Raw genomic sequence first — 24,776 nt, 5'->3', positions numbered from 1 at the left:
ATCCCAGAGTACGGACTGTGGGCTAAACCTCTGTACGAATGTTTTAAGAAAGCGGATCATGACCCTTTTCACTGGTCCCCAGAAGCGAACAGGGCATTTAAAATCTTAAAAAGGAAGTTTATGGAAGCCCCAGCCCTGGGTCTGCCGGATCTCTCTAAGCTGTTCCAACTGTATGTGCATGAAAGAAAAGGGGTAGCCCTGGGAGTGCTTACTCAGTTATTAGGCCCCTGGAAACGTCCTGTGGCATATTTCTCTAAACAACTGGATCAAGTTGCAAAGGGGTGGCCAGCATGCTTGTGGGCAGTCGCAGCCATTGCCCTAGTGCTTGGGGAAGCTGAAAAACTGACACTGGGAGGAACTGTGCAAGTGTATATTCCCCATATGGTCCAGGCCCTGCTGGACACTAAGGGTGGTCTCTGGCTCACCCAGGCTCGGGTTGCTCGGTACCAGGCAAAACTGTTAGAGAACCCTGAAGTTACCCTGCAAACCTGTCCCTCCCTTAATCCAGCTACCCTGCTACCAGAGACAGAAAAGCAGGAACATGACTGTCTGGAAATCATAGATGCCCAATACTCCAGCCGCCCAGATTTAAAAGATCAACCGCTCCCAAATGCTGACTTGGAATGGTATACCGTTGGCAGTAGTGCCGTTGTGGATGGGCAAAGAAGGGCGGATTATGCTGTTGTGACACTCCATGATACCGTGGAAGCTGAGAGTTTACCTGCTGGGACATCTGCCCAGCTTGCTGAACTAGTGGCCCTGACTCGTGCACTCGAGCTGGCAAAAAACAAACGGGTTAATATCTTTACTGACTCAAAGTATGCTTTTGGGGTATTGCATGCTCACGCTGGTCTGTGGAAGCAAAGGGGAATGCTGACAGCCAAGGCTCCCCGGTTAAGCATGGGTCTCAAATTCTCCGGCTTTTAGAAGCGGTACAACTCCCCTCAGCAGTAGCAGTGATGCATTGCAAAGCCCATCAAAAGGAAGATCAAGATGTTACCAAGGGCAATGCCAGAGCAGATGGGGAAGCCAAGTGCGCCGCTACCCTGAAATCACCAACAGAGGAGAATGCCCAAATGCATGCCCTCATCCCATCAGTAGGTGAGCTTGCAGCCCCTCAGTACTCCCATGATGACAGAAACCTGGCTGACAGGCTCGGTCTCCAGGAAAAGGAGGGATGGCTTTATTCCACAGAGGGAAAAATCCTTCTGCCCAAGGGCCTGATTCGACCAGTGTTGCAAAAACTTCATCAAACCACTCATGCAGGCAGAGAGGCTCTTACCCAGTTTATGAATAAATATTTTCTAACTTCTGGACTTAAACCCCTAGCATCCCAGGTACAGGCTGAATGTTTAATCTGCCAAAAGAATAACCCTCGACCAGGAGTAGCAGCATTGCCAGCCACCCTGGAACCTACCCCAGGCCCAGGATTGATGTGGCAAATAGACTTTACTGAGTTTCCCATGACCCAAGGGTACAGGTACCACCTCGTCATGGTGGATCGATTCAGGGGATGGCCCGAAGCCTTCCCATGTCGTAACAACACTGCCAAAACGGTGGCTCTTAAGTTTGTCAAGGAGATCATTCCCCGCTTCGGACTTCCCCAGTGGATAGAATCTGATAACGGAACACACTTCACATCTCAAGTTGTTCAAAAGGTATCAAGTGCCTTGCAAATCCCCTGGAAGCTCCACACACCATGGCGAACACAAGCCAGTGGAGTAGCGGAATGCACAAATCAGACACTCAAGCAACACCTCTCAAAGGTCTGTCAGGAGGCCTCTCTTAGGTGGCCTGATGCTTTGCCCCTTGTGTTACTCCGCATTTGTGCTCTCCCCAAGGGCAGGTTAGGGCTTCGTCCCTTTGAAATCATGTTTGGAAGGGCATGGCCTCTGAACGGTACACCGGTTCTGGCAGGAGAGTGGGAAATGGGGTGTGGGTTCTTGTCTCAGTACATGTGCTCTCTGTCTGCTGTTCTTTCTTCTCTTCACAGATACACCAAAGATTCACAGCTTCTTCTGCTGGATACCCCGGTCCACTCCCTGCAACCTGGTGACTCCGTTCTCGTGCGGACCTGGAAGGACGAGCCTCTCCAAGAGAAGTGGAAGGGATCCCACACCGTCCTGCTGGTCTCCCACACGGCAGCAAAGGTCGAAGGGCACAAGAACTGGATTCATCACTCTCGACTGAAAGCAGTACCCACTCCTGAACAGTGGATTGTCCAGCCTGCAGAAAAGACTGCCAGCGACGATTTGGGACTTAAGCTGTTATTCAAAAGACAGTAAGGGTAGCCAGGAATGCCTGGTGATCTCTTTGAACAGCCACAGCGCACTCTCCGCGAAAACCCTGAGCATTGGTTCTATCTATTCACAGAAGGCCGACCTAGCCTATGGTCCTGGTCCTTTTATTTTTTTATTTGTTTGGTGTCACTGATTTTTATCTTCTGGGCATTTGGGTTGTTGTAATCCCAATATGGGTTCAGGTTTCGGTTCTCTCACAACATTTCTTTTTGTCACAGAAGCAATCCTTCTGTTACCTACTGTTTCACCCACATCGCATGCAGGATGGGGAGCCATCCCTGCAGATATGGCTACCAATACCTATGAGGCCCTAAAAATTGCCTTTGCCCGTGAGTTCAATCTCTCCCACTGTTGGATATGTGCCCAAACTCCCCACCATTTAGCTGGATTGCCCTGGAGAGTAGTTCCCCAAAATTGGTCAGATTTTTGTGAAAGGTGGATGGTTACCAGCAGCAGCACCTCTGACAATTTAAGTTTGCGATCCAACTGTACCGCGGAAGCTCCGTATGGCCTACACAATGGCTCTTGGAATTCCCACTATAGTAGCACTCTTAAGCCCCAGCCCATTCGTTTACGCTCTCCACCCACTGGTCTCATATGTTTTCAGCAAGCCAGTACAAGTAATCATACCTGGTTTGCTGGCATTAGTACATGTAGATTTTATATTGGTCCTGGTATAAGTCTCACTATCCCTGTACTAAATGCCACCGATTGGCAAACCGGCACTGCATTTTTTGCCCTTTCCTCACAAGCCACTCTACGGGACCTACAAGGTAACAATGGAAAGGTTAGTTATGGTGAAGCATTCTGGGTTTGTGGTAATAGTGCCTACAAATGGCTTCCTCATGGTTGGCATGATAGCTGTTATAAAGGCTATCTCGCTCCTCCCCTCCATGTTCTAATCCAGGCTCCCGCAGGTCGCCCTAGGTACTATCGGTCCTTGGGAGCTACCATTGAACCCATCGGTGAGGGAGACAGGTTTGGAATTATATTCATCCCTAGTTATGGGGTGGGACGGCTAACCCAACTCTACAGGCGACTTTCTAAATTTCTCACCCAGTTTGCCAATGATACCCTGGCCATAGAAAAAGGCATAAGTTCCGAGCTGTACCAGCTTCGATTGATGGCCCTGCAAAACCGCCAGGCCCTAGATTATGAGTTAGCCTCACAGGGCGGGGTCTGTGCCCTTATTGGAGAAGAATGTTGTACCTATGTCCCAGAGTTTTCACAGAATATTAACAAGCACATCTTGTCAGCCGAACAGGCCTTGAACCAGTGGAAGGCCCAGGAAGGGGAACCCACTATTTTTGATTCCCTTTGGGGTTGGTTACCTGGTCTAGGGGGACTAGGGGAAGGCATTGTTCGCCTCCTGCTCACAGGTGTTGTGATATGTTTTGTTCTTTTTCTTTTGCTCGCTTGCTGTAAAGTGCTCATACATAAGATTTGTACCTCCCATTCCCCAGAAGTTCCTTTGTACCCTCTCATTGATGATCCCAATTGCATGGAACTTAATCGCATTTTGTCTTTAAAGTATGAGAAAACTCTGCCAAAGGTTTGTTGAGTGTTCTCAAAGGAGGGAATTGTTGATGTCACTAGGCATAGTTACCAGGTAACTCGGGGGGGTGGAAGGCCATAAGTGCCAATGAAACCCCCCTGCTCTGGGTCTATGTGAGCTAAAGCAACTCCATCTCGTAAACTTTAACCAGCCTCAATGCTAACCAGCCTAAAAGCAGAATATGTAACGGTCAGCTTTTTTTAGCAGACAGCTGCAGTTTCGCTCACACTAGCAAAAGCAGTAGTGATAAGGAAGAAGGGGGAGCGGAGGGGGGAAGTCTACTACGTCTAAGCTTGCAAGGCCATAGATAAACATGCAGACAAGAACTTTTCTAACACGCCACAATGTAGTCCCTGCTGTAACTGCTGTCAGGAAGGGAGGGGTAGAGGGGAAGACAGAACAAAAGCTTACACAAACAGCTTGAAATATAAAATGGGAAACTTGCTTGTATTTGTTGCGCTTCTGATTTGAGACATGCTGGTCTCCTGAGTGCCTTTTCGAGATCTCGAATAAACTTGATTTGCTTCTCCACCCTCGTGTGTCTATTGGTGCGACGCACACCGGGCAACAAACCCCCTGTTGCCCCCCTCTGGGCCAGCAACAACACTGGGGAACCCCTCTGGATGGCCAACAAATCGCTTTGAGGGCTTGGAGCCCTTTTTCCTTGAGCCTTTTGGCAACTTTATCCCCTTTGAAGTTGAAGGTTCTGGGGATGATCTGGGATTGGCACAGAGTCCCATGGCAGCTGAAGTGCCTTCTCATTAGGAGTAGTTTTAACTTCAGCTCCCGATTTTTACAAGACCTTGGCTTTAGCTGCAGGTAGAGGGAATGTTTCTGAGGGATATGGGATTCCCCCAGGAATTGGATACAGTGCGTGTCCGGAATCGACTCCTTGCAGGAGAGGCATCTCTTGAAGCCAAGAGAACTTTGCATGCCCCTGGGACGTCAAGGGACAATTACCCTCTAGCAGTGAAGAATGCAGAAGAGATATTCTTTCCTCTTTCTTCCCCCCCCCCTTTTTTTTTAAACTGAAAGATGTTAGAATGCCTTCCAGTGGTCTGTCCATTGCGCAGACTACTGTTACTTGAACTAATGGATTAACTAATAGCAATAGCAGGCTGTCATCCTGTGTGTGGACCAGCACCCGAGGAAGATTAAACATTTTGCCAGTGGATTTCACAAACCGTTGATGACAGCAAAGGAATGGTGAGACTCAGGAATCTTAGGTTCCATTCCAGGCTGTGAAGGGGAGGGTGGTCTCACTGTCAGAGAACCTTATGGCTGTTCTGTTTAGACTCCCCTCCTCCAACGCTTCACCCCTTCATTACCATCCCCTCAAACCTGTCCTTGGTCCCAGTCTTGCCTTTCTCTCACCCTTAGTTCCTTGTCCCAGTCCCATTGATCTTGCCAACCCAGTCCCAGTCTCCACTCCTCAGGCTTCTTGTCCCAGTCTCCTTACCTAGCCAGTCCTAGTCTCTGCCTCAAGAATCCCTGTCTAAGTCCCAGTCTTCCTCCACCACTCCCAGTCACTTTCTCCCCGACTCCTTGTTCCCATTCTCCTTGCCCAGCCAGTTTCAGTTCTCCCTCTCCCAGCTCCTCATCCCATCCATCTCCCCACCCCTACCCCACAGCCTCCAGTCATCAATCAGCTCCCACACATTTTCCCAATACCACTGGCTCCCTGTCCCTTTTCTCTTTCGTTATCCAATCTCAATCATCCACCAAGGAACTAAAATACCTCCCAAGTAACTTTTACATTCTGTGTAGGATGACAGAGGGAAGGACAGTAGGATGCACTTGCTGACTGAAGGATAATACCTATGCAGATAATCAACTGTCACCACCTCATTCAATTATACTTTTCCTTGGTTTCAGCTATTCAAAGAAACACCTTGTGGGAGCCTATGTCAATCTTTACCCCCATAGATGAAGGACAGCTTGGGATGCCAGGAGATGGCGTTTATCTTTGTTCAGAACAAGTCTGTATGAATCCAGAAATTTTGTTAATCTCCAAATATTTTGCTATGCTTTAGCTATGGAGCGAGCTCTGATTAGAATATCTATTTCCTTTCCTATCTCAGAGCTGCTACCAACACTACCACGATGTGTCTGGATACTCTGGGCTGGCTGCAAGTCCAAGAGTACGAGCTGTAATCAAGTGTTGGTCTCTTAAGCACAGTGAAGATACACCTGTGAGCTGCTAAGATGCAATATGAAGATATGCTTATTTCAAATCTATGGGGGACAGAGTCTCCTCTTTGTTGATAGTTGCTTGTGTTGACCTGAAAGTCTCAATCATAAAGGTGTATCTTCACATAGCTTAAATGGTTCATGCCTAATGTTGCTATCCACCACATGTAAGCATTTTTCCACAGGACAAAGATCCCTCTAACAGAGTTACTTAAGTTATTATGCCTTAAAGACATACCAATTGTTTTTACCTCTTCCACAACAACATCCACAAGCAGCAAAACTATTTCAAGTGTCAGACAGGTTTCACAACCACCATCACTACCTAACTCATATACAGCAGAGTAGGTCAATCTTAATTTTTTCTCTCTTTCCCTTGTTACCTTTAAAGAAAATCTGTAAGAGATTCCCTGCTGCTGGAGGAGTGGAAAGGGGTGGAAATCTCACTGTCAAAGTTATTATATAATACAGGCAGTGATAAAGGCCTTTTTCAATCAGTGATGGGAGGGACCAAAGTAGGGAAATGCAAGTGAAGTATATATAGGATACACATATTCCTAATTATAATATAGAATACTCACCATATTTTACATCTTGAACTGTTACAGAGCTCTCAGCCATATTTGTAGACAGAATAATCTAGTTCAAGTCCAAAAAGAGAAAAAAAATGCAAAGAAAAGTTCACCCATCTATATTAATATATGTATTTATATAACTTTCCTTGGTAGGTAGGAAAAATCGTTAATTAAATAGAAATATTATATTTGTGTTTGTGCTCTCTGCCATTTTCCAAAGTGATTTTCATCAGTATTGTGTCTAGACAATAAAAGGTGTCACAGCACTTCGATTTTATTTTTCTAGTGCTTAAAAAAATAAACCAAAGAGTGCTATAGTAAAAAAAAAGTTTTGGAAATAGTTGTTGTAACTTCACAGTCCATGTATATTTTGTTTTTAATTGTACTTCTTCAATAATCTAATAGCACGAGAAATCAAGAAGCCAACAAACATAGGGCTTGATCCAGCATGAAGAACTACTGACACCCAGAAGCAGGAATCCACATCTGCAGTTCACTTTGCAGGAACAGGGCAATATACAATAATTTGTTTAATTATAACTTCATCAAGTCTATTATAGCCCCTTTCCATTTTTTTCAGCTGTGGCCAGTGATAACAGCCACAGATATACATTAATTGAAGAAAGCTTTTCTGACCTACCAGAAAAGTGATCAGTTTCTAACTTGAACAAAGCTGGATTGCCTTTCTACAGTTGTAGGAGAGGAATAAAATTAAAGAATTAAAGTTGACTTATGTTTGATTAAGGATATATATGTGTTGTAAAGAAAGCCCCAATCAGCAAATAAAAGAAGGCCATGAGAATAAGTAGCGTTACTTGTAACGTGGGAAGGATGTATGGTTTCCAAAGTAACTAATAAAACAAAGAGCTGCAGTAACAAGACAAAGAAAAAATGTCTTAAAAGAAAGAATCCCGAACCTTCCCACTGTTCTGCTGATAAGCAAAGAGTGGGGAAGAAGATAAGAAACAAGGCTGTAAAACTTATCTGGATTAAGACTGGAAATAAGGGTGAATTGTCTCAAATTGGATTTTAGCTGAAGTCAGTGATTGGCAAGGACATCGCTTGTTTGTTAAAGGATATAAAAAGTACACTCTTAAAGCAGTTCATTGCTAATACCTGCCTGACCACTTTGGAGCCGACCAATATGGGTCTAAGCAACCTTGGGTTTAGTCCATTTGTAAGTATCTTGATCAAATGCTTTTGTTACTGTTTGGTTGTAGTAAATTGTATAAAAAGCCTAAATAATAAGCATGTCTAGAGCAGTCATATAAATACCATTTGGCCTTTGGATTTAATAAAGGAATTTATGTTTAAATTAGTGTTTGGTGGTTTCCCATATCAATATTAATAATTTCAAATATTAGTAATAATTCCACTAACAACGATCCTAGCCTGAGCAGCTACTGTTGCCTATGGCCAAAACTATCTACTTCTTTTATAAGAATTAAGCCATGTTTCAATACTTGCTTACCTTTCTGTAACCAGGAACTGGAGTAAAAAACACATTATTCTGTTCTTCTAAAGTCACACTTGAATGGAGCAGGTATACTTGCAACCTAAAGGAAATGCATCACTGTAACATCTATATAGTGATTCACAGTAGTCTGGGCCATACTTACCCCAAAATATCTTTTGGGACTACAACTCACATAGCTGAAGGATTAATGTTAAAATACTCAACAGAAATTTAATGAAATTAAAACAGAAGTGTACATATGAAAATATTTTACCACGTGTTACTCATTTTAATTTACCTTTTGTGAATCATGCTTGTGAGAAGTTCATGCAGGTAATTCATTTCAGCCAAACCTAGGGGGGAATAAACAGCTGAGTTAAATTAAACATTTTGATGCTCACCCTAAACCAAAGTAGTTAATGATTTTATTCTAAAATGGATTCTCCTCATTTCTGCTTAATTCCTAATTCTGTTTCTATTTCTTTATCCCTTTTCATATACAATTACAACAGATAGGTTAAATAGCAAAGATGCAATGAAAAGTGACTATAAAATTACATTACAAATAAAATGACAAACATACACCTACACTTACTATATGTGGGACTAGCAGTACTACCCCATAATTAAAGTTGCCTGACACTACACATTATATTCCCCCCCCCCATGAGAAAGCTATATTTAAAGAAAATTAAAGTTGCAAAGTCAATCACTGAAAATCTAGGACGTGCCAGAATTAAATGTTGCTGTTGTACTGCCACCTTTAATTGGATGATCACATAATATTTTTCCACAGGACCTCTGCCTTGTATAGTGCATAGGAGAAACAGTGCTCACTGAATGGGTAGCTATTCAATATTTCTTTTTATCCTCACTAATGTTCGGCTCCATTCCTTATTCACACCACATCATCCAAACCCTACATTGAATACTGAATTATTAGTTTCCATATGGGCTTTTCTTTGACCCTCATATCCATAGTGACTGAGTGCCTCACAAACTTAGATATAAATTCATTGTCTTAGCCCCTGTGAGCTAGGGAGGTATCCTCATTTTACAGATGAGGAACTGAAGAATAGAGATAAAGTCCAAAACTGTCAAGTGCCCACTAAATTGGGGTGCCCAAACTGAGATGCCCAGGCCCTGATTTTTCAAAGTTCTTAGCACTTATACCACTTTATATATTCAAGCACAGCTCCATTTACTTCAGTTGAGACTGCTCAGCACTTTAGCAAATCAAGCCCTAGGTGTCTTAAGTCGGCAGGAATGGCATAGTATTTACCAGAGGTGTTTTTTACCAGGTAAAATCGTCGTTTTTACCACCTCATGAAAAACTAGTTAGTTCCAGTTTAAGGCATTTTCTATTTTAAAAGCCATTTTATTAATGCATACCACATTACACTTAGTTTTAGTTACATATTCAAATATGGTTACATAATGCAGCAGATTCATAGATTAATTTAGGGTTGTACAAATAAAAAGAAACTGCAGAGGGTATATGTAATTATAATACTGAACATTGGAATATCTGTATACATTTTTGGTTTGGTATTTTCTCCAAGAAGTATTACATGTTATGACTCATATTACAGTTTTCAACATTATATAAACAAAAGTCAAGAACATCTGATTACATAAAAAGAACAATAATGCAAAGTTGTGGGCTTGAAGCATTGATTAAGTAATCAGAAGCATGCAGAGTTGCCAACTACCAGTCCAGGTGCATTTGGCCATGCAGCATTCTGTAGCAGAAGACCAACTTTCATGTAGTGGATACACTGAGCCTATACCTTGGTTTTGAATGGATGTATCCAAAATTTGAAAATATTTGTTCTGTGCTTGCTGGATACTGATTACTTATTTTTCCCAGTTTAAAACAGGTTTAAAACAGGTTCAGTATTTACCAGCATCCTCTCCGAAACTAGTTTTTCCTCGAAAATTGCCAACCCTGCAAGTTGGGTGCCCATAAAATAGGGTACTATAATAGGAACTATGTTGCAGGGGCAGGGATAGAATCCAGTTACCCAGGGTGACACTCAACTGCCATAACCACAAGACCCTCCTTTTTCTCTACCTGCATTCTTTGGGCTCGTGCATAATTCACTTTCCAACTTCTGCAACAAATGAGTCAGGGGTCCTATGTACAGCATCTTCATTTACTACACAATCCAGAGATTGAAATCTTTTGAATCGCAGTGTCCTGTGGGCCATGCCTGTGCTGCACATGTCCCCGTGCGCCCTCATCTGAGGGGGCAAAGGGCAGAGTGGCCCCAACCACCCCTCCCCAGTCCCTTACTAATTCAGAGTCACAGAACAGAGAAATCCCCCCAAAATGGGGATTCAAGCCGAGTTGTGGGACCCACACTGACGACATCTTGAAGAACCACAGTTCCTGTAAAGGTAAGTAACCGTTCTCTCTTCTCAGTGTGAATCCCACTCTAGCTGACTGACAAGCAGCACTGCATCTGGCAAGTAAAATTCAGGAGTCCTGACTGACCTAACTGAACAGAGATTGTAATATTGCTCACCCAAACTTGGCATCTGATCTTGCAGCTAGGTCAAGGGCATAGCATTTAACAACAGTCAGAGAGTTACTCCATGTGGCTGCCTTAGAGTTTTCAGATATGGGAGGTTTCTGCTCTAGAGGAGTGAGCATTAACACTGAATGGGAGAGGTATAACCAACTGTTTGGTAGCAGATTGTTATGCACTGCATAATCCATTTTGATATCCTCTGAGAGGAGATGACTTTCGAAGCACCAGAAATGGCCATGAAGCGCTGCAAAGACAGTCTGAAAGGCTCTCCTCTTTCAATATAGTATACTCAGTCCCTTGAAACATCCTGTGTGTGGAGCTTTTTCTCTCCTAAGGAGGTTTAGGGAAGAACACAGACGAGTTAATCGACTGATTCAAATGGAATTCCAAGACTACTTTGGGGATAAGCATCAGATGAAATCTGAACACCGTGTTATCTTTGAAGAATTTTATTATGGATTCTGTGATATGTCATTGAGTATGATAGGTGTGTCTGCCAGCCTTCATTTAGGACCGCTGAAGGAAACAGGATCCTCTGACCTAGGTTGGGACTGCTATAAATGGGTATGTAAACCCACCCAGAAATTAGAACTATGTGTGCAGAAGGCTTTACTGGGTATTGTTTGACCAGAAAAGCATATAAGAAAGAGACAGCAGAAACCGAAGCAGCAGCAAGAGAAAGCAAAGCAGACAGTAGCAGAAGGCTGGTAATGTGGCCCTGAGAGAAAACTAAAAGAAAGCTTTTTGGGTATAACGAGCTGGCTGAAATGACGAGCTTGTAAAACCAAACAAAGGAACAGTCTCCTGTTTGGTGCCTCCTGTATTCAGGGAAACAAGACTTTGTACATTCTTTGTAAATAAACAAGATTGCACCAAAGGAATACCTAACTCCATCATCAATTTCATCTTGTAATTGGAATAACCCACAACACACTGAATTGGATAACCACTTGGGACAAAAGGGGTAACAATGAGTAGGGTTTGGGAGGGCGTCAGATGCAAGTTTCAGAGGGGTAGCCGTGTTAGTCTGGATCTGTAAAAAGCAACAAAGAGTCCTGTGGCACCTTATAGACTAACAAATAAGCTTTCTTGGGTGAATACCCACTTCGTCAGATGCATGCCAGATGTAGGTTTGAGTTTGCTGGCCCTCCTAGCAGATGTTACAGCAGTGTATGTTGTATTTCAAAGGTGGCTCAAAAGAAGATACCATAAGGTTTACAAGAATGATGTTGAGATCCCATGCACGAGGAGGATTCTCTGACCAGTGGGTAAATATATAACTATGCATTCAGGAATCTTGATATTGTGGGATGTGAGGAGACTGAGCAGGACTGAACAGGTGGATAGCAGGCAGAGATCATGTCAAGATCATGGAGATCTTGATGGAACTGAATGAAAGCTCAGAGTGTTTCAAATGCACGAAGTAGTCATGCATCTTTGGTATAGGAGCCTGTACTGGGTCACAACCATTTTGACCTGCCCAGACTGAAAATCTCTCATTTTGAGAAAGTCCTTCTTGGCGAAGGCCTGTTTTACATGAGGATTTCTTGGACCTGGCAGGAGCACTCAACAAGCCAACACCCAAGGTTGTCAGATGTAGTGAATTCATGGCTGGATGCAGTATCTAATTCTAGTTCTGCAATATTATATCCAGACAGTCTGGAAGTGGAATGAGAGGCTAAATGGCCCTCTACAGATCTTAGCCAGAATTGTCTTGGCCAGTAAGGAGTTCTTAGGGTTAGTGTGGCTCTGTCCTGTCTCCTTTGCAAATCAGGGGAATTGGTAGGAAAGCTTTCACAAGGCCCTGATTCCATGGTAGGATGAAAGTGTCTTGTAATGAACCCCCGGGCCACTTTGGTGGTGAACAAGTCTATTAAGGGAATTCCTCACAAATGAAATACTGCATTGATAATGGACCTCCACAGTGATCACTTGTGACAGACCATCTGCTCAAGAAGTTCACTAGATTGTTAATGAACAGGAGCTAGCAAACAAACAGGAGTTTTATGAGGGAGTTCTCTACGTGGAGAAGGAGGGACTACATGACTACCCCCTTCCCATTAGTGAATGCTAATGGGAAGGGGGTAGGTTTAGCAGATAAAATAAAAAAAGAACAAGTTAAAAATCACTTAGAAAAGTTAGATGCCTGCAAGTCACCAGGGCCTGATGAAATGCATCCTAGAATACTCAAGGAGCTAATAGAGGAGGTATCTGAGCCTCTAGCTATTATCTTTGGAAAATCATGGGAGACAGGAGAGATTCCAGAAGACTGGAAAAGGGCAAAAATAGTGCCCATCTATAAAAAGGGAAATAAAAATAACCCAGGAACTACAGACCAGTTAGTTTAACTTCTGTGCCAGGGAAGATAATGGAGCAAGTAATTAAGGAAATCATCTGCAAACACTTGGTGGTAAGGTGATAGGGAATAGCCAGCATGGATTTGTAAAGAACAAATCATGTCAAACCAATCTGATAGCTTTCTTTGATAGGATAACGAGTCTTGTGGATAAGGGAGAAGCTGTGGATGTGGTATACCTAGACTTTAGTAAGGCATTTGATAAGGTCTCGCATAATATTCTTATCAATAAACTAGGCAAATACAATTTAGATGGGGCTACTAAAAGGTGGGTGCATAAGTGGCTGGATAACCATACTCAGAGAGTTGTTATTAATGGTTCCCAATCCTGCTGGAAAGGTATAACAAGTGGGGTTCCTCAGGGGTCTGTTTTGGGACCGGCTCTGTTCAATATCTTCATCAACAACTTAGATATTGGCATAGAAAGTACGCTTATTAAGTTTGCGGATGATACCAAACTGGGAGGGATTGCAACTGCTTTGGAGGACAGGTTCAAAATTCAAAATGATCTGGACAAATTGGAGAAATGGTCTGAGGTAAACAGGACTAAGTTTAACAAAGACAAATGCAAAGTGCTCCACTTAGGAAGGAACAATCAGTTTCACACAGACAGAATGGGAAGAGACTGTCTAGGAAGGAGTACGGCAGAAAGGGATCTAGGGGTTATAGTGGACCACAAGCTAAATATGAGTCAACAGTGTGATGCTGTTGCAAAAAAAGCAAACATGATTCTGGAATGTATTAATAGGTGTGTTGTGAGCAAAACACGAGAAGTCATTCTTCCGCTCTACTCTGCACTGGTTAGGCCTCAACTGGAGTATTGTGTCCAGTTCTGGGCACTGCATTTCAAGAAAGATGTGGAGAAATTGGAGAGGGTCCAGAGAAGAGCAACAAGAATGATTAACGGTCTTGAGAACATGACCTATGAAGGAAGGCTGAAAGAATTGCGTTTGTTTAGTTTGGAAAAGAGAAGACTGAGAGGGGACATGATAGCAGTTTTCAGGTATCTAAAAGGGTGTCATAAGGAGGAGGGAGAAAACTTGTTCACCTTAGCCTCTAAGGATAGAGCAAGAAGCAATGGGCTTAAACTGCAGCAAGGGAGGTCTAGGTTGGACATTAGGAAAAAGTTCCTAACTGTCAGGGTGGTTAAACACTGGAATAAATTGCCTAGGGAGGTTGTGGAATCTCCATCTCTGGAGATATTTAAGAGTAGGTTAGATAAATGTCTATCAGGGATGGTCTAGACAGTATTTGGTCCTGCCATGAGGGCGAGGGACTGGACTTGATGACCTCTCAAGGTCCCTTCCAGTCCTAGAATCTATGACCTTTGGGTGAGTTTATTATCTGTTTGTTATGTGCCTGCTTGCCTGAAGTTTATAGTGTGGTCTCCTTGGTGGTCTGTGTGCTGACCCTACCAGTCTGCTAGGCAAGGCTGAGAGCTTCCCAGCAAAGCTCTAGCCTGCCATCCTTGAATCCCTAATTCCTTTAGACTCCCTTGACAAGGGGCTGGGGCTAACTCAGGGAAAACAGAGATTTTTAAAGCCAGCTCGAAAGCAACCAGAGGAGCGAGTGAACAGGGGAGTTTTGTGAGGGAGCACGACAGCCAGATACACCAAATAAACATTCGTTACACTTAGGCCAATAACCCCAACCCCCCCAAAACATACCCAAAGTACAAACAATCTAACAAAACCTGTGCAAGAGTAAACATCATACAGGCAGGGGTCCAGCAGCAGAGGGTTGGGGGTGGCTACTTAACTTATTGCACTGAATGCAACATGTATGATTACCTGCCTTATGGGCAGGTGGCAGGTGTGCACATTCAGTGCAACCAGCTCATGGCCCTCAGAAATCGAGTATGGGCTCTTGAAACCAGAGTGGCTAAATTGAAGGGGCTAAGGAAGACAGAGATAAATAGACAAGACTTTCTACGACACAGGAGAGCAGTCCCACCCCTAGTCTGACAGCCTCTGTGCTGTTGAGGAGGATGAAAGTCTCAAGGAAGGAGAACATCAAGCTGGAGCAAAAGAAAAAAATCCTATAGTTGGGACCCTCCTTCCAGAAGATGTCATGGTATCCTCTTGCACTCAGGATACCTCTTTGGAGGAAGGGACCTGTTATTAGGAAGAGACAGGTAATAGTAATGGAAGATTTGATTATTAGAAATACAGATAATTGGGTTTATGATGACCAGGAGAAATGCATGGTAAATTGTCTGCTGAGTGCGAAGGTTGCGGACCTCTTGAGACATCTAGAAAAACTTATTATATTATAGTATTATTAACTTATGTACAGTGCAGGGGAGGACCTGGTGGTCATAGTACATATAGGTACCAATATAATAGAAAAAAGCAGGAGAGAGGTCCTGTAGGCCAAATTTAGGCTGCTATGTAAGCGATTAAAGTCCAGGACCTCCAAAAAAAAAAAAAAAAAAAAAAAAAAAAAACAACATCAACACCAAAGCCACGGCTTTGTCAAGCTGGGCCTTAAAAACCTCTAAGGATGGAGATTCCACCACTCCCCAGGTAACCCATTCCAGTGCTTCACCACCCTCCTAATGAAATAGTGTTTCCTAATATCCAACCAAGACCTCCCCCACTGCAACTTGAGACCACTGCTTCTTGTTCTGTCATCTCCCACCACTGAGAACAGCCGAGTTACATTCTCTTTGAACCCCCCGTCAGGTAGTTGAAGGCTGCTGTCAAATCCCCCCCTCACTCTTCTCTTCTGTAGATGAAATAACCCTAGTTCCCCCAGCCCCCTAAACATTTTCATTGACCTCCACTGGACTCTCCAATTTGCTAGCAATGCTCCTACTAATACAGCCCAATATGCCATTCGCCTTCCTGGCAACAAGGGCACACTGCTGACTCATATCCAGCTTCTTGTCCACTGTAATCCCCAGGTCCTTTTCTGCAGTACTGCTGATTAGCCAGTCGGTCCCCAGCCTGTAGCGGTCCATGGGATTCTTCCTTCCTAAGTGCAGGACTCTGCACTTGTCCTTGTTGAACCTCATCAGATTTCTTTTGGCCAAATCCTCCAATTTGTCTAGTTTGTCTGTGGAACCTAGCGATTGGCTAAACAAGAAGGACAGAGTGGACTTGTAGGCTCTAAAGTTTTACACAGTTTTATTTTTGAGTGCAGTTATGTAAAAAAATTATTTTACATTTGCAAGTACATTTGAGGTGAACTGAAAAATATTTTTTATTTTTTTACAGTGCAAATATTAGTAAAAAAATAATATAAAGTGAGCACTGTACACTTTGTATTCTGTGTCATAATTGAAATCAATATATTTGAAAATGTAGAAAACATCCAAAATATTTAAATGGTATTCTATTGTTTAACAGTGCGATTAAAACTGCAATTAATCGCAATTATTTTTTAATCTCGTGATTAATCACAATTAATATTTTTTAATCATTTGACAGCCCTACATGAATTACTTGACACAAGGCTTTTGTTTGGTAGTAGTTATGCAACTAGATTCATACTTTTGGAAAGGCTAATAGGCGAGTTAAAGTTTTTCCAACTTAAATTGGTTCTTCAAAAACCAATACAGCCTCTTGTTCATTCATGAAGTGCTGTGTGGTCCCTCCCTTACACATTATTTATTAAATGCTTAAAATGTGCCAAGCAACATACAGAAAAAAAATGACGCTTAGCTCCTACTTCACGGATCTTGATGAAGGCTGGATATGAGGCACTACTCACCATACAGTCATATGAAGGAACTGTGTAACCATATAGAATGCAGAAACTGAATGCAGAATTTCAAGTATGACATGATTCAGTATTTAACCCAGTAGCTGAAAAAAAACACATTGGGCGGGGCGGGGGGGGGAGTGGCAGGGTTGGTATCTTTTGCTATACTGCAACTTTATTTGAAAATTCTAAGATTAGAATAGAGTATTTTACAACAAAGGTCACTTTTTTATTTGCTGCCATGTTCATACAGGGTTGGGGTAAAATGAAGACTGATATATGTACAGATGTTCATGTTATCAATTACAGGAAGAGTGATGTCAGAGAAAAAAAGATGTAATTTCAATACACGCTAACAAGCTGCATCCCCTCACCAAAACCACAACAAGAAAATGTCAGTACCCACCTGGCAGAAACACCAACACACTGCCACGCTCGGACATAAGGCCCAAATTTTTGTTCTCCCTAATATTAAAAATATATTTTAATTAATTTCATACTTCACTAACCTCAACCTATTATGTTTCAGTTCCCTAAAAACAGTTTATCTTGTAAGAGTAACAAAAGTGCACTTTTCCTATAAGTTGTGCTATTTAAGTTCACTGAAGAGACATGATACAAAACATTACCTAAAGCTATATTTTCCATAAAACATGTACATAAATACTGAAAGCAAATCTGCTCCATGGTCTTTAGAACTATGTCACATGCAGAAGTACTCCTGTTTCCCTTGCATTAAAATTGTGTTATATAAAAATCTCTCTCTGATATCACTACTTGAGAATTAATACAGTATTAACTTCATTTAGTTAAAATTTGTGAAGCCCAAACTTTAAAAAAATGCTATATTAGATAGCTCTAACAAAAGTTTTTCCTATTATAAGCAGCATGTAACAGTAAGGAAAATTGCAAAGCTCATTATAATGAGCTACAACTGAATTAGTCAGTTTTACAATAGCAAACAAATGGAATCCTTTCACTTCATAAGCACTGGTAAGTTAAGCCATGACATGAACTGCTAGAGACATCAATCTGCTTAGCCTGTGTGTGACAGAGACCAGAGGCTACAATCAATTTAATGTAATACAAAAATCTTACACTTGGTAGCAGTAACTTCATACTGTTATAACATATTCTGTAAATGTAGCATGAAAATCACTATTCCCTTACTGTACATATAAAACATTTTAATTATATCAATACCAGAAATGTTCATTTTCACTAGAGGGTACTAATGTCTCTTCCTATTATGAGCAATGCCCCTTTCTGAAATTAAAACTAACAATAATAAATATACTAATATTGGTTATGAGAACATTTTGTATGGTACTTTTGACTAGTATTCTAAAACAGTCGAACAAAGCAGCACTATAGGAAGTATTCAGTGCTTCAGAAAAAAATGAGAAAGATCAAAAAATCCTCATAATGAAAGTGATAAATGAGCGGCATACTTATCACATTAATATCCCCATCAACACTTACGTTTTATAGAGCAATCTGGTAAAGTTTAAGTTTCACGAGTTTTTTCTAAAATGTCAAAAGCTTACATAACAACATTAAAAAAAGCTTTCAGTCTAAAAATTAAAGCTATTTCTTCAGTATATATTTATAAATTAGTAAAAAAATCAGAACAAAGCATGACAGAAAAGTGTAGCTTTAAGTTGCTATTCAGCACTAGACAAAGTTCTAGTATCTTTAGATTTTTTTTAACCACATTCCTGCAGATACTAAATACCAATTTACAAAATGCTATAGCGCAAGGCAAATGAAATCGCCTTAATCTGTTCTACAGTCTAACCTAGTATGTTCATTAAGCATGAAAGTCTGAAAAATACAAAGAAAAGACATCAGCCTTCATTGGTTCTTATATACTAATACTTTCCTCATTCCTTTGTTAATAAATTCGAGTTCTGCATCTTTGCTTCATATAAAGAACATTCAATCCCAGCCTGCATCAAAGAGTCTATAAAGTTTTCAACTGACATAGCTTTAATGGTCACTTACACATTGTGCCCTGGAGTGTATTTTAAAAAATACAAGAAATTCAATAAAAGCTAGAAGGAGTCTAAATACAATTAATCTGAGCAGAAATCATGCCAATAAGTCATCATTCAAGACAAAGGGAGGAAAAGTGCAAAATATTAAAGCCATGTCAGAATTGCAATATAGGTACTGCAAAGAATCATATTCCCTAATTCGACTTTCATTTCAACTGAGAGTCACAAGTTCTTCACAAACAGACCTGGAGTATATCTTACCCACTTTCCTTCATTTCCAACTCATCAAACAATTGAATCAGAGAGACTGCAACTTTATACATTTCTTTAGCAATCATTGGTTCATCAAAGATTTGAGGAGGAACCTAGAGGGAGGGGGGAAAAAACTTGATGTTAACATATTGACATTTAACACTAACACTTTCAAGCCTAAATATTGTGAGTAGATTGCCATCCATTTTCTCAGTCCAAAATTAAACCATCACCTGACTTGAATTCTTTCAAATTTTCTTGAATGTATTAAAACCATTCCAATAGAGAAGACATTAAAGTCAACCTGAAGCTTTACAAGGAACTTAGTCTACTCAGAAGGAAGAACTTTTGACCCACACAACTGATCTTATTTAATACATTATTTCTTCAGACATTTTGCAGGCATTACAGCATTGTTCAACACCTACTGGGGTAAATCTATTTTTTAAAAAAATACCAAAGATGTTCCGTGTAACAGTTACCTACGTAGGATAAGCACGATCAACTCCCAATTTCCAGCAAAGTTTGCAGGTCATGACAGATAAGGCTGCAGGATCCAAAAGGATGATGGAATGCATCGATTCACCCTCATACTAGGAGAGGAATAATCCCTCTCAGAATTCCCACAGGAAGTGCAGTTCCACATGAGCAACACAGGACTGTGTTATGTTTGTGCTCGCACCATCTGGCACTTAAAGCTATATTGCTTTTTACAGGAATATTAGTGATCAGGACTTTTTCTTATCTCCCCCTTTTTTGCTGCAGTCTGCTGCAAAGGCCAGACTATAAATTAGTTTATCCCAAAACAATCTAAGACTATTGATTTTTTACAAGTTAAAACATTACTTTGCTTTGCAGAGTCCTCTGAAAGACCTGTTCAAGTGGTAATTAAGAATCAGCAGGTAAATAGACTGAGATTTGTGTTAGCTGCTCAAGAGATCATCACCTCAAACCAAGCCTATGTTGGCTCCACCTCCATAAAGTCATTGAGTGCATCCACCCTGATCGAACTGGTCCTGTCAACACTGGTTCTCCACTTGTGAGGTAACTCCCGTTTCTTCATGTTTCATTATATAATGCCTGCATCTGTAATTTTCACTCCATGCATATGAAGAAGTGAGGTTTTTTACTCATGAAAGCTTATGCCCAAATAAAGCCGTTAGTCTTTAAGGTGCCACCGGACTCCTTGTCATTTCATCATGGACACGCCTATATGTGGCATGCCTCCTAAAACCTGAATGCCAAGCCACACTTCCCTCTCCTTATTTAAATCCACTCTTAACCTTGCTTCTGTACTACCATCTACAATAGTGGTTTACAACCTGTGGTCCACAGACCCCTGGGGGTCCTCAAACTATGTCTAAGATTTCCAAAGGGGTCTGCACCTCCATTTGAAAATTTTTAGGTGTCCACAAATGAAAAAAAGATTGAAAACCACTGATCTACAAGAACTAGAATAATTAAAAAAGATACTAAAAAGCTGAGGTTCCACTGCGTATCAGTAAAAATACATATGCCAGAACTGAGTCTCCATATGATCCTATTACTATAATCAGTTTTCTTCTTTACCTCTCTGTCCATTATCCACCCAATGCTTCGCATCTAAAAAAAAAAGCACCAAAGGAAGTTGTGGGTTTCTTTTATACATGTCCTAAGCAGCTAGCATGTTTTGGTGTTGTGAAATAAGTGAGTCAATCTCTGGGAGAGCCTCTGGCATCCCATACTTCTCATCATAGCCACTGGGTTTTTGGTCTTCTTCAAGCTACTCTTTCCCAGACTACCCCTACATTTTGTACAGTGTTTTCACTGGCCACATGTACTGTAATCATACACCCTAGCCTAGTAGTGCATTTGACCCAGCACTCTGCTTTCAAAGCATGTTCACTCAATCTTGAACCTCCACAACCATCTCTGTCTGGCTCACTCATGGCCTTTCTGACTGAAATGCTTCATTAGACATTTGTCCAAATTTTCTCATTGTCAAATCACTTAACATATCCCTGAAAAAATGGGAGGCTTGAGTGCCTCTTTTCCACAGCCTCTTCCTTCTTATGAACTTTGTGAGCTCTGGAACTCATGCTCCAAGGGACACTATATTCTCTCTCCAATTACCAGACCCATCCAGTTTTGTTTATTTGGTCAGCAAATATTCCTCTTCACTATTCAACTTCCTTTACCAGCTGCTTAACACTCTCAAGCAGCGCTTTGTCACTATGGGTATGTGCAGCTCAGGTAGGCACACCCATAGTGACAAAGCCCTGGTAAGAGTATATGCAGCTGTCGAAGGAAGTTGAATAGTGAAGAGGAATATTTGCTGAGCACAAAAACAGAACTCGCTAGGTCTGGTCACGACAGAGAGAGAACAGTGTGCCTTGGCACATGAGCTTGTAGACATTCCCAAGTCAGTTTTGATCTAGCTTCACACTTCCCAAACTCTGGGTCAAGACCCCAAAATGCGTCGTGACCCCACTTTAATGGGGTCGTCAAGGCTGGCAGTAAACTTGCAGGGGTCCAGGGCTGAAGTCGAAGACCAAGCCCCCCCCCCTCCTCACCCGCCCAAGGCTGAAGCTGGGGCTCAGGCTTCAGTCCCCTCGCCTTGGGCTGAAGGCAGGGCTCAGGCTTCAGTCCCCGATGCTAGGGTTGTGTAGTAATTTTTGTTGTCAGAAACTCAGAAGGGGGTCACGGTGCAATGAAGTTTGAGAACCACTGATCAGCTACATCACAACTAGCTCAAGTAACAATAGCAATGTAGCCATGGCAGCAGCTAGCCGCTCAAGTATATATCCAGGGTCCTAAGTAGGGTTATATTCAGGAGGCTGGTTCTGTCCCTGCTGCCACAGATTACTGCTATTGTCACTCAAATTAGCCAGATGAAATCTAGGTCAGGAATCCCTACAGGAACTGCAATTGCATCTCCTGATTGTGAACTACACATCCTGAATTACAGCCTCATCTATGCTTGGACTTCTGTGCTTGTTGTTACCACCAGTTCAGCTATTCCAGTGGTAGTATCAGTGGGAATGCTAGATAAGTCAAGGAACTGGCATTTTAAGCATTGCATCCTCTAAACCTGGATTATGGGACACTGATTAAAATCATAGAATCATAGAATATCAGGGTTGGAAGGGACCTCAAGAGGTCATCTAGTCCAACCCCCTGCTCAAAGCAGGACCAATTCCCAGCTAAATCATCCCAGCCAGGGCTTTGTCAAGCCGGGCCTTAAAAACCTCCAAGGAAGGAGACTCCACCACCTCCCTAGGTAACGCATTCCAGTTCTTCACCACCCTCCTAGTGAAATAGTGTTTCCTAATATCCAACCTGGACCTCCCTCACTGCAACTTGAGACCATTGCTCTTTGTTCTGTCATCTGCCATCACTGAGAACAGCCGAGCTCCATCCTCTTTGGAACCCCCCCTTCAGGTAGTTGAAGGCTGCTATCAAGTCCCCCCTCATTCTTCTCTTCTGGAGACTAAACAATCCCAGTTCCCTCAGCCTCTCCTCATAAGTCATGTGCTCCAGATCCCTAATCATTTTTGTTGCCCTCCACTGGACTCTTTCCAATTTTTCCACATCCTTCTTGTAGTGTGGGGCCCAAAACTGGACACAGTATTCTAGATGAGGCCTCACCAATGTCGAATAAAGGGGAACGATCACGTTCCTCGATCTCCTGGCAATGCCCCTACTTATACAGCCCAAAATGCCGTTAGCCTTCTTGGCAACAAGAGCACACTGTTGACTCATGCAGTGTACATCATGGAAACACACCCACTGTGGCTGCCACTGGGAGAGAAAGATCAGTTATAGCAATGGTGGGATAAGTTGGGGAAAAAGTGAATGTTAAATGAAGCCAAAATACAGTACCAGGGCACTGCTGGAGAGTGTTAAGAAACTGGCAGTGGAAGTTGAGAGACAGAGGAATATTTGGTGAGCATATAAACAAAACTTGGATAGTCTGAGTGCAGAGAACAGAGTAAGGACATATTTATCACTTGTCCACATTCTACTTCACTTCTACCAGCATAAAACTAGGATTATTAAAAAAAAATTCAGACTGAACAGTCACATCAGGACACAAGCAAATTCTGCATGAACTTTCTATTATTCAACAAGTTCACTTAATGTGAATGCTGTAACTAGGACTTGAAGAATTTAACTTTTCCATTGAGGTTTATTTAGCTTCTTGAAATGTAGGGGTATAGTGATTTTTTTTAATCAACTTAATTTCAATGGCTTTGGTATGAAGTTGTACCTTTCTTAGTGGACTTTATGTTCAATTAGAACTTGCTCTCCCCTGGCTGCTTGAGTCTAAGATGTTACTTTTTGAATTATCCCTGCGTGAACAGCTTTCAAATTTGTCTTTTCACTTTGTTAGAGCTCCTGTAGCTCCCTTTGCTATTCCTCAACATGACAAGACTGCCACACAGCCCATAAAAAAGCTAACTATGTGACAGTGAATAAAATCCATAAGTGCTAACATAGCTGTCTGAAGTAACCCATCAAAAAAACAGACCTGATTTTGATATATACGCTTCACGGCCTGACATCTGGATTCTAGAAATTCAATCCAAACACACACAAAAGAGTCACCCCCATAAAAAGAAATAAGGAGGGACTTCATTATTTAACTTTTGCCAAATACACCTCTACCCCGATATAACGCGACCTGATATAACACGAATTCGGATATAACGTGGTAAAGCAGTGCTCCGGGGCTGCGCACTCTGGTGGATCAAAGCAAGTTCGATATAACGCGGTTTCACCTATAACGCGGTAAGATTTTTTGGCTCCCAAAGACAGCGTTATATCAGGGTAGAGGTGTACAGTTTCTCACACAAAACTTCAAATGATAAAGCTTTCACTGCAAATAATGTACACAACGTTTTTCAAAGGAAAGGTGCTAATTCTTAAAAGTTACTCATTAGAAACAACGAAGAAAAAAGGCAGGTGGCAGTGCAGGCTTTTTAGTGTCCAGCTGCTTACAAAATGCACTGCAACGCTCCAGCTAACATCTCAAAATATAATAGTACGAGACTGAAAGAAGCCACTATGTGCCACTGATGTGACATGAAGGCTACATGTCTACACTTCAAGTTAGGGGTGCGATTCCCAGCTCTTATAGACATACTCATGCTGTCTCTCATTGAGTTAGCATGCTGAAGGTGGTAGTAAAGCTGGAGCAGCACAGGGAGCAACGAGCATCAGCACAGGCTAGTTTAATCAAGTATGTATCCATGGGGTCTAGGTGGGTTTGTATTCAGGCCAGCTAGCCCATGCCACCACTTACCACTGCCCGTGTTACCATGGCTACACTAGTTCAACGAGAGCTAGTGTGAGCATGTCTACACGAGCCAGGAATCACACCCCTAGTTCCAAATGTAGATGTAGCCTTAGATCATGAGTAGTCTGAGAAACACAGAAGTGAACTGACAGGAAGCACCTTCACTCGCCACGTTTAAAAAGGAACTGCCTGGAACATTTAGAGCACATGTGTCAAACTCAAGGCCCGCGGGCCACATCCGGCCCGCCATACAATTATATCCGGCCCGCGAAATCGTTTTATATATCTGTTTTTAATGGCCCTGTGATATGACGCCCCAATAACACACACTACAAATCCCATGATGCAGTGCAATTGCCGCCAACGGCAAGCCGCGGTTCAAGTTCGCGGTCTGTTGATGTATACAACGCTAATATCAAATCAAAGCTAGACCCCAACAATGGCCAAGAGAAAAATTGATTCTGAAAACCGAGGCTTTCAAAGCCGGTGGGAGAATGAGTATATGTTTACTGAAATTGCAGGTAAACCAGTGTGTCTCCTTTGCGGGAGTAATATCGCTGTAATGAAGGAGTATAACC

The 24,776-nt window shown here is 42.1% G+C and overlaps 1 protein-coding gene across 2 annotated transcripts in view; it reads right to left on the bottom strand.

Moving 5' to 3' along the window:
* The window catches only part of TDRD9 (tudor domain containing 9), a 190,906-nt gene that overhangs the window by 84,483 nt on the left and 81,647 nt on the right, over nt 1–24,776 (bottom strand). For both annotated transcript variants that reach the window (XM_024105141.3, XM_042858224.2), the window contains exons 8-12: nt 18,930–19,033; nt 17,078–17,136; nt 8,375–8,429; nt 8,092–8,176; nt 6,627–6,684 (exon numbers count right to left, since the gene is read on the bottom strand). In XM_024105141.3, coding sequence (XP_023960909.3) covers nt 6,627–6,684; nt 8,092–8,176; nt 8,375–8,429; nt 17,078–17,136; nt 18,930–19,033 — 361 coding nt within the window. The remainder of the gene's footprint in view (nt 1–6,626; nt 6,685–8,091; nt 8,177–8,374; nt 8,430–17,077; nt 17,137–18,929; nt 19,034–24,776) is intronic.

This window comes from Chrysemys picta, chromosome 4 (assembly GCF_011386835.1).
Source record: "Chrysemys picta bellii isolate R12L10 chromosome 4, ASM1138683v2, whole genome shotgun sequence".
In the NCBI taxonomy this organism is placed as follows: domain Eukaryota; kingdom Metazoa; phylum Chordata; order Testudines; family Emydidae; genus Chrysemys; species Chrysemys picta.
Note: the sequence above shows the minus strand (reverse complement) of the source record. Positions and strands in the feature narration are given on the sequence as shown.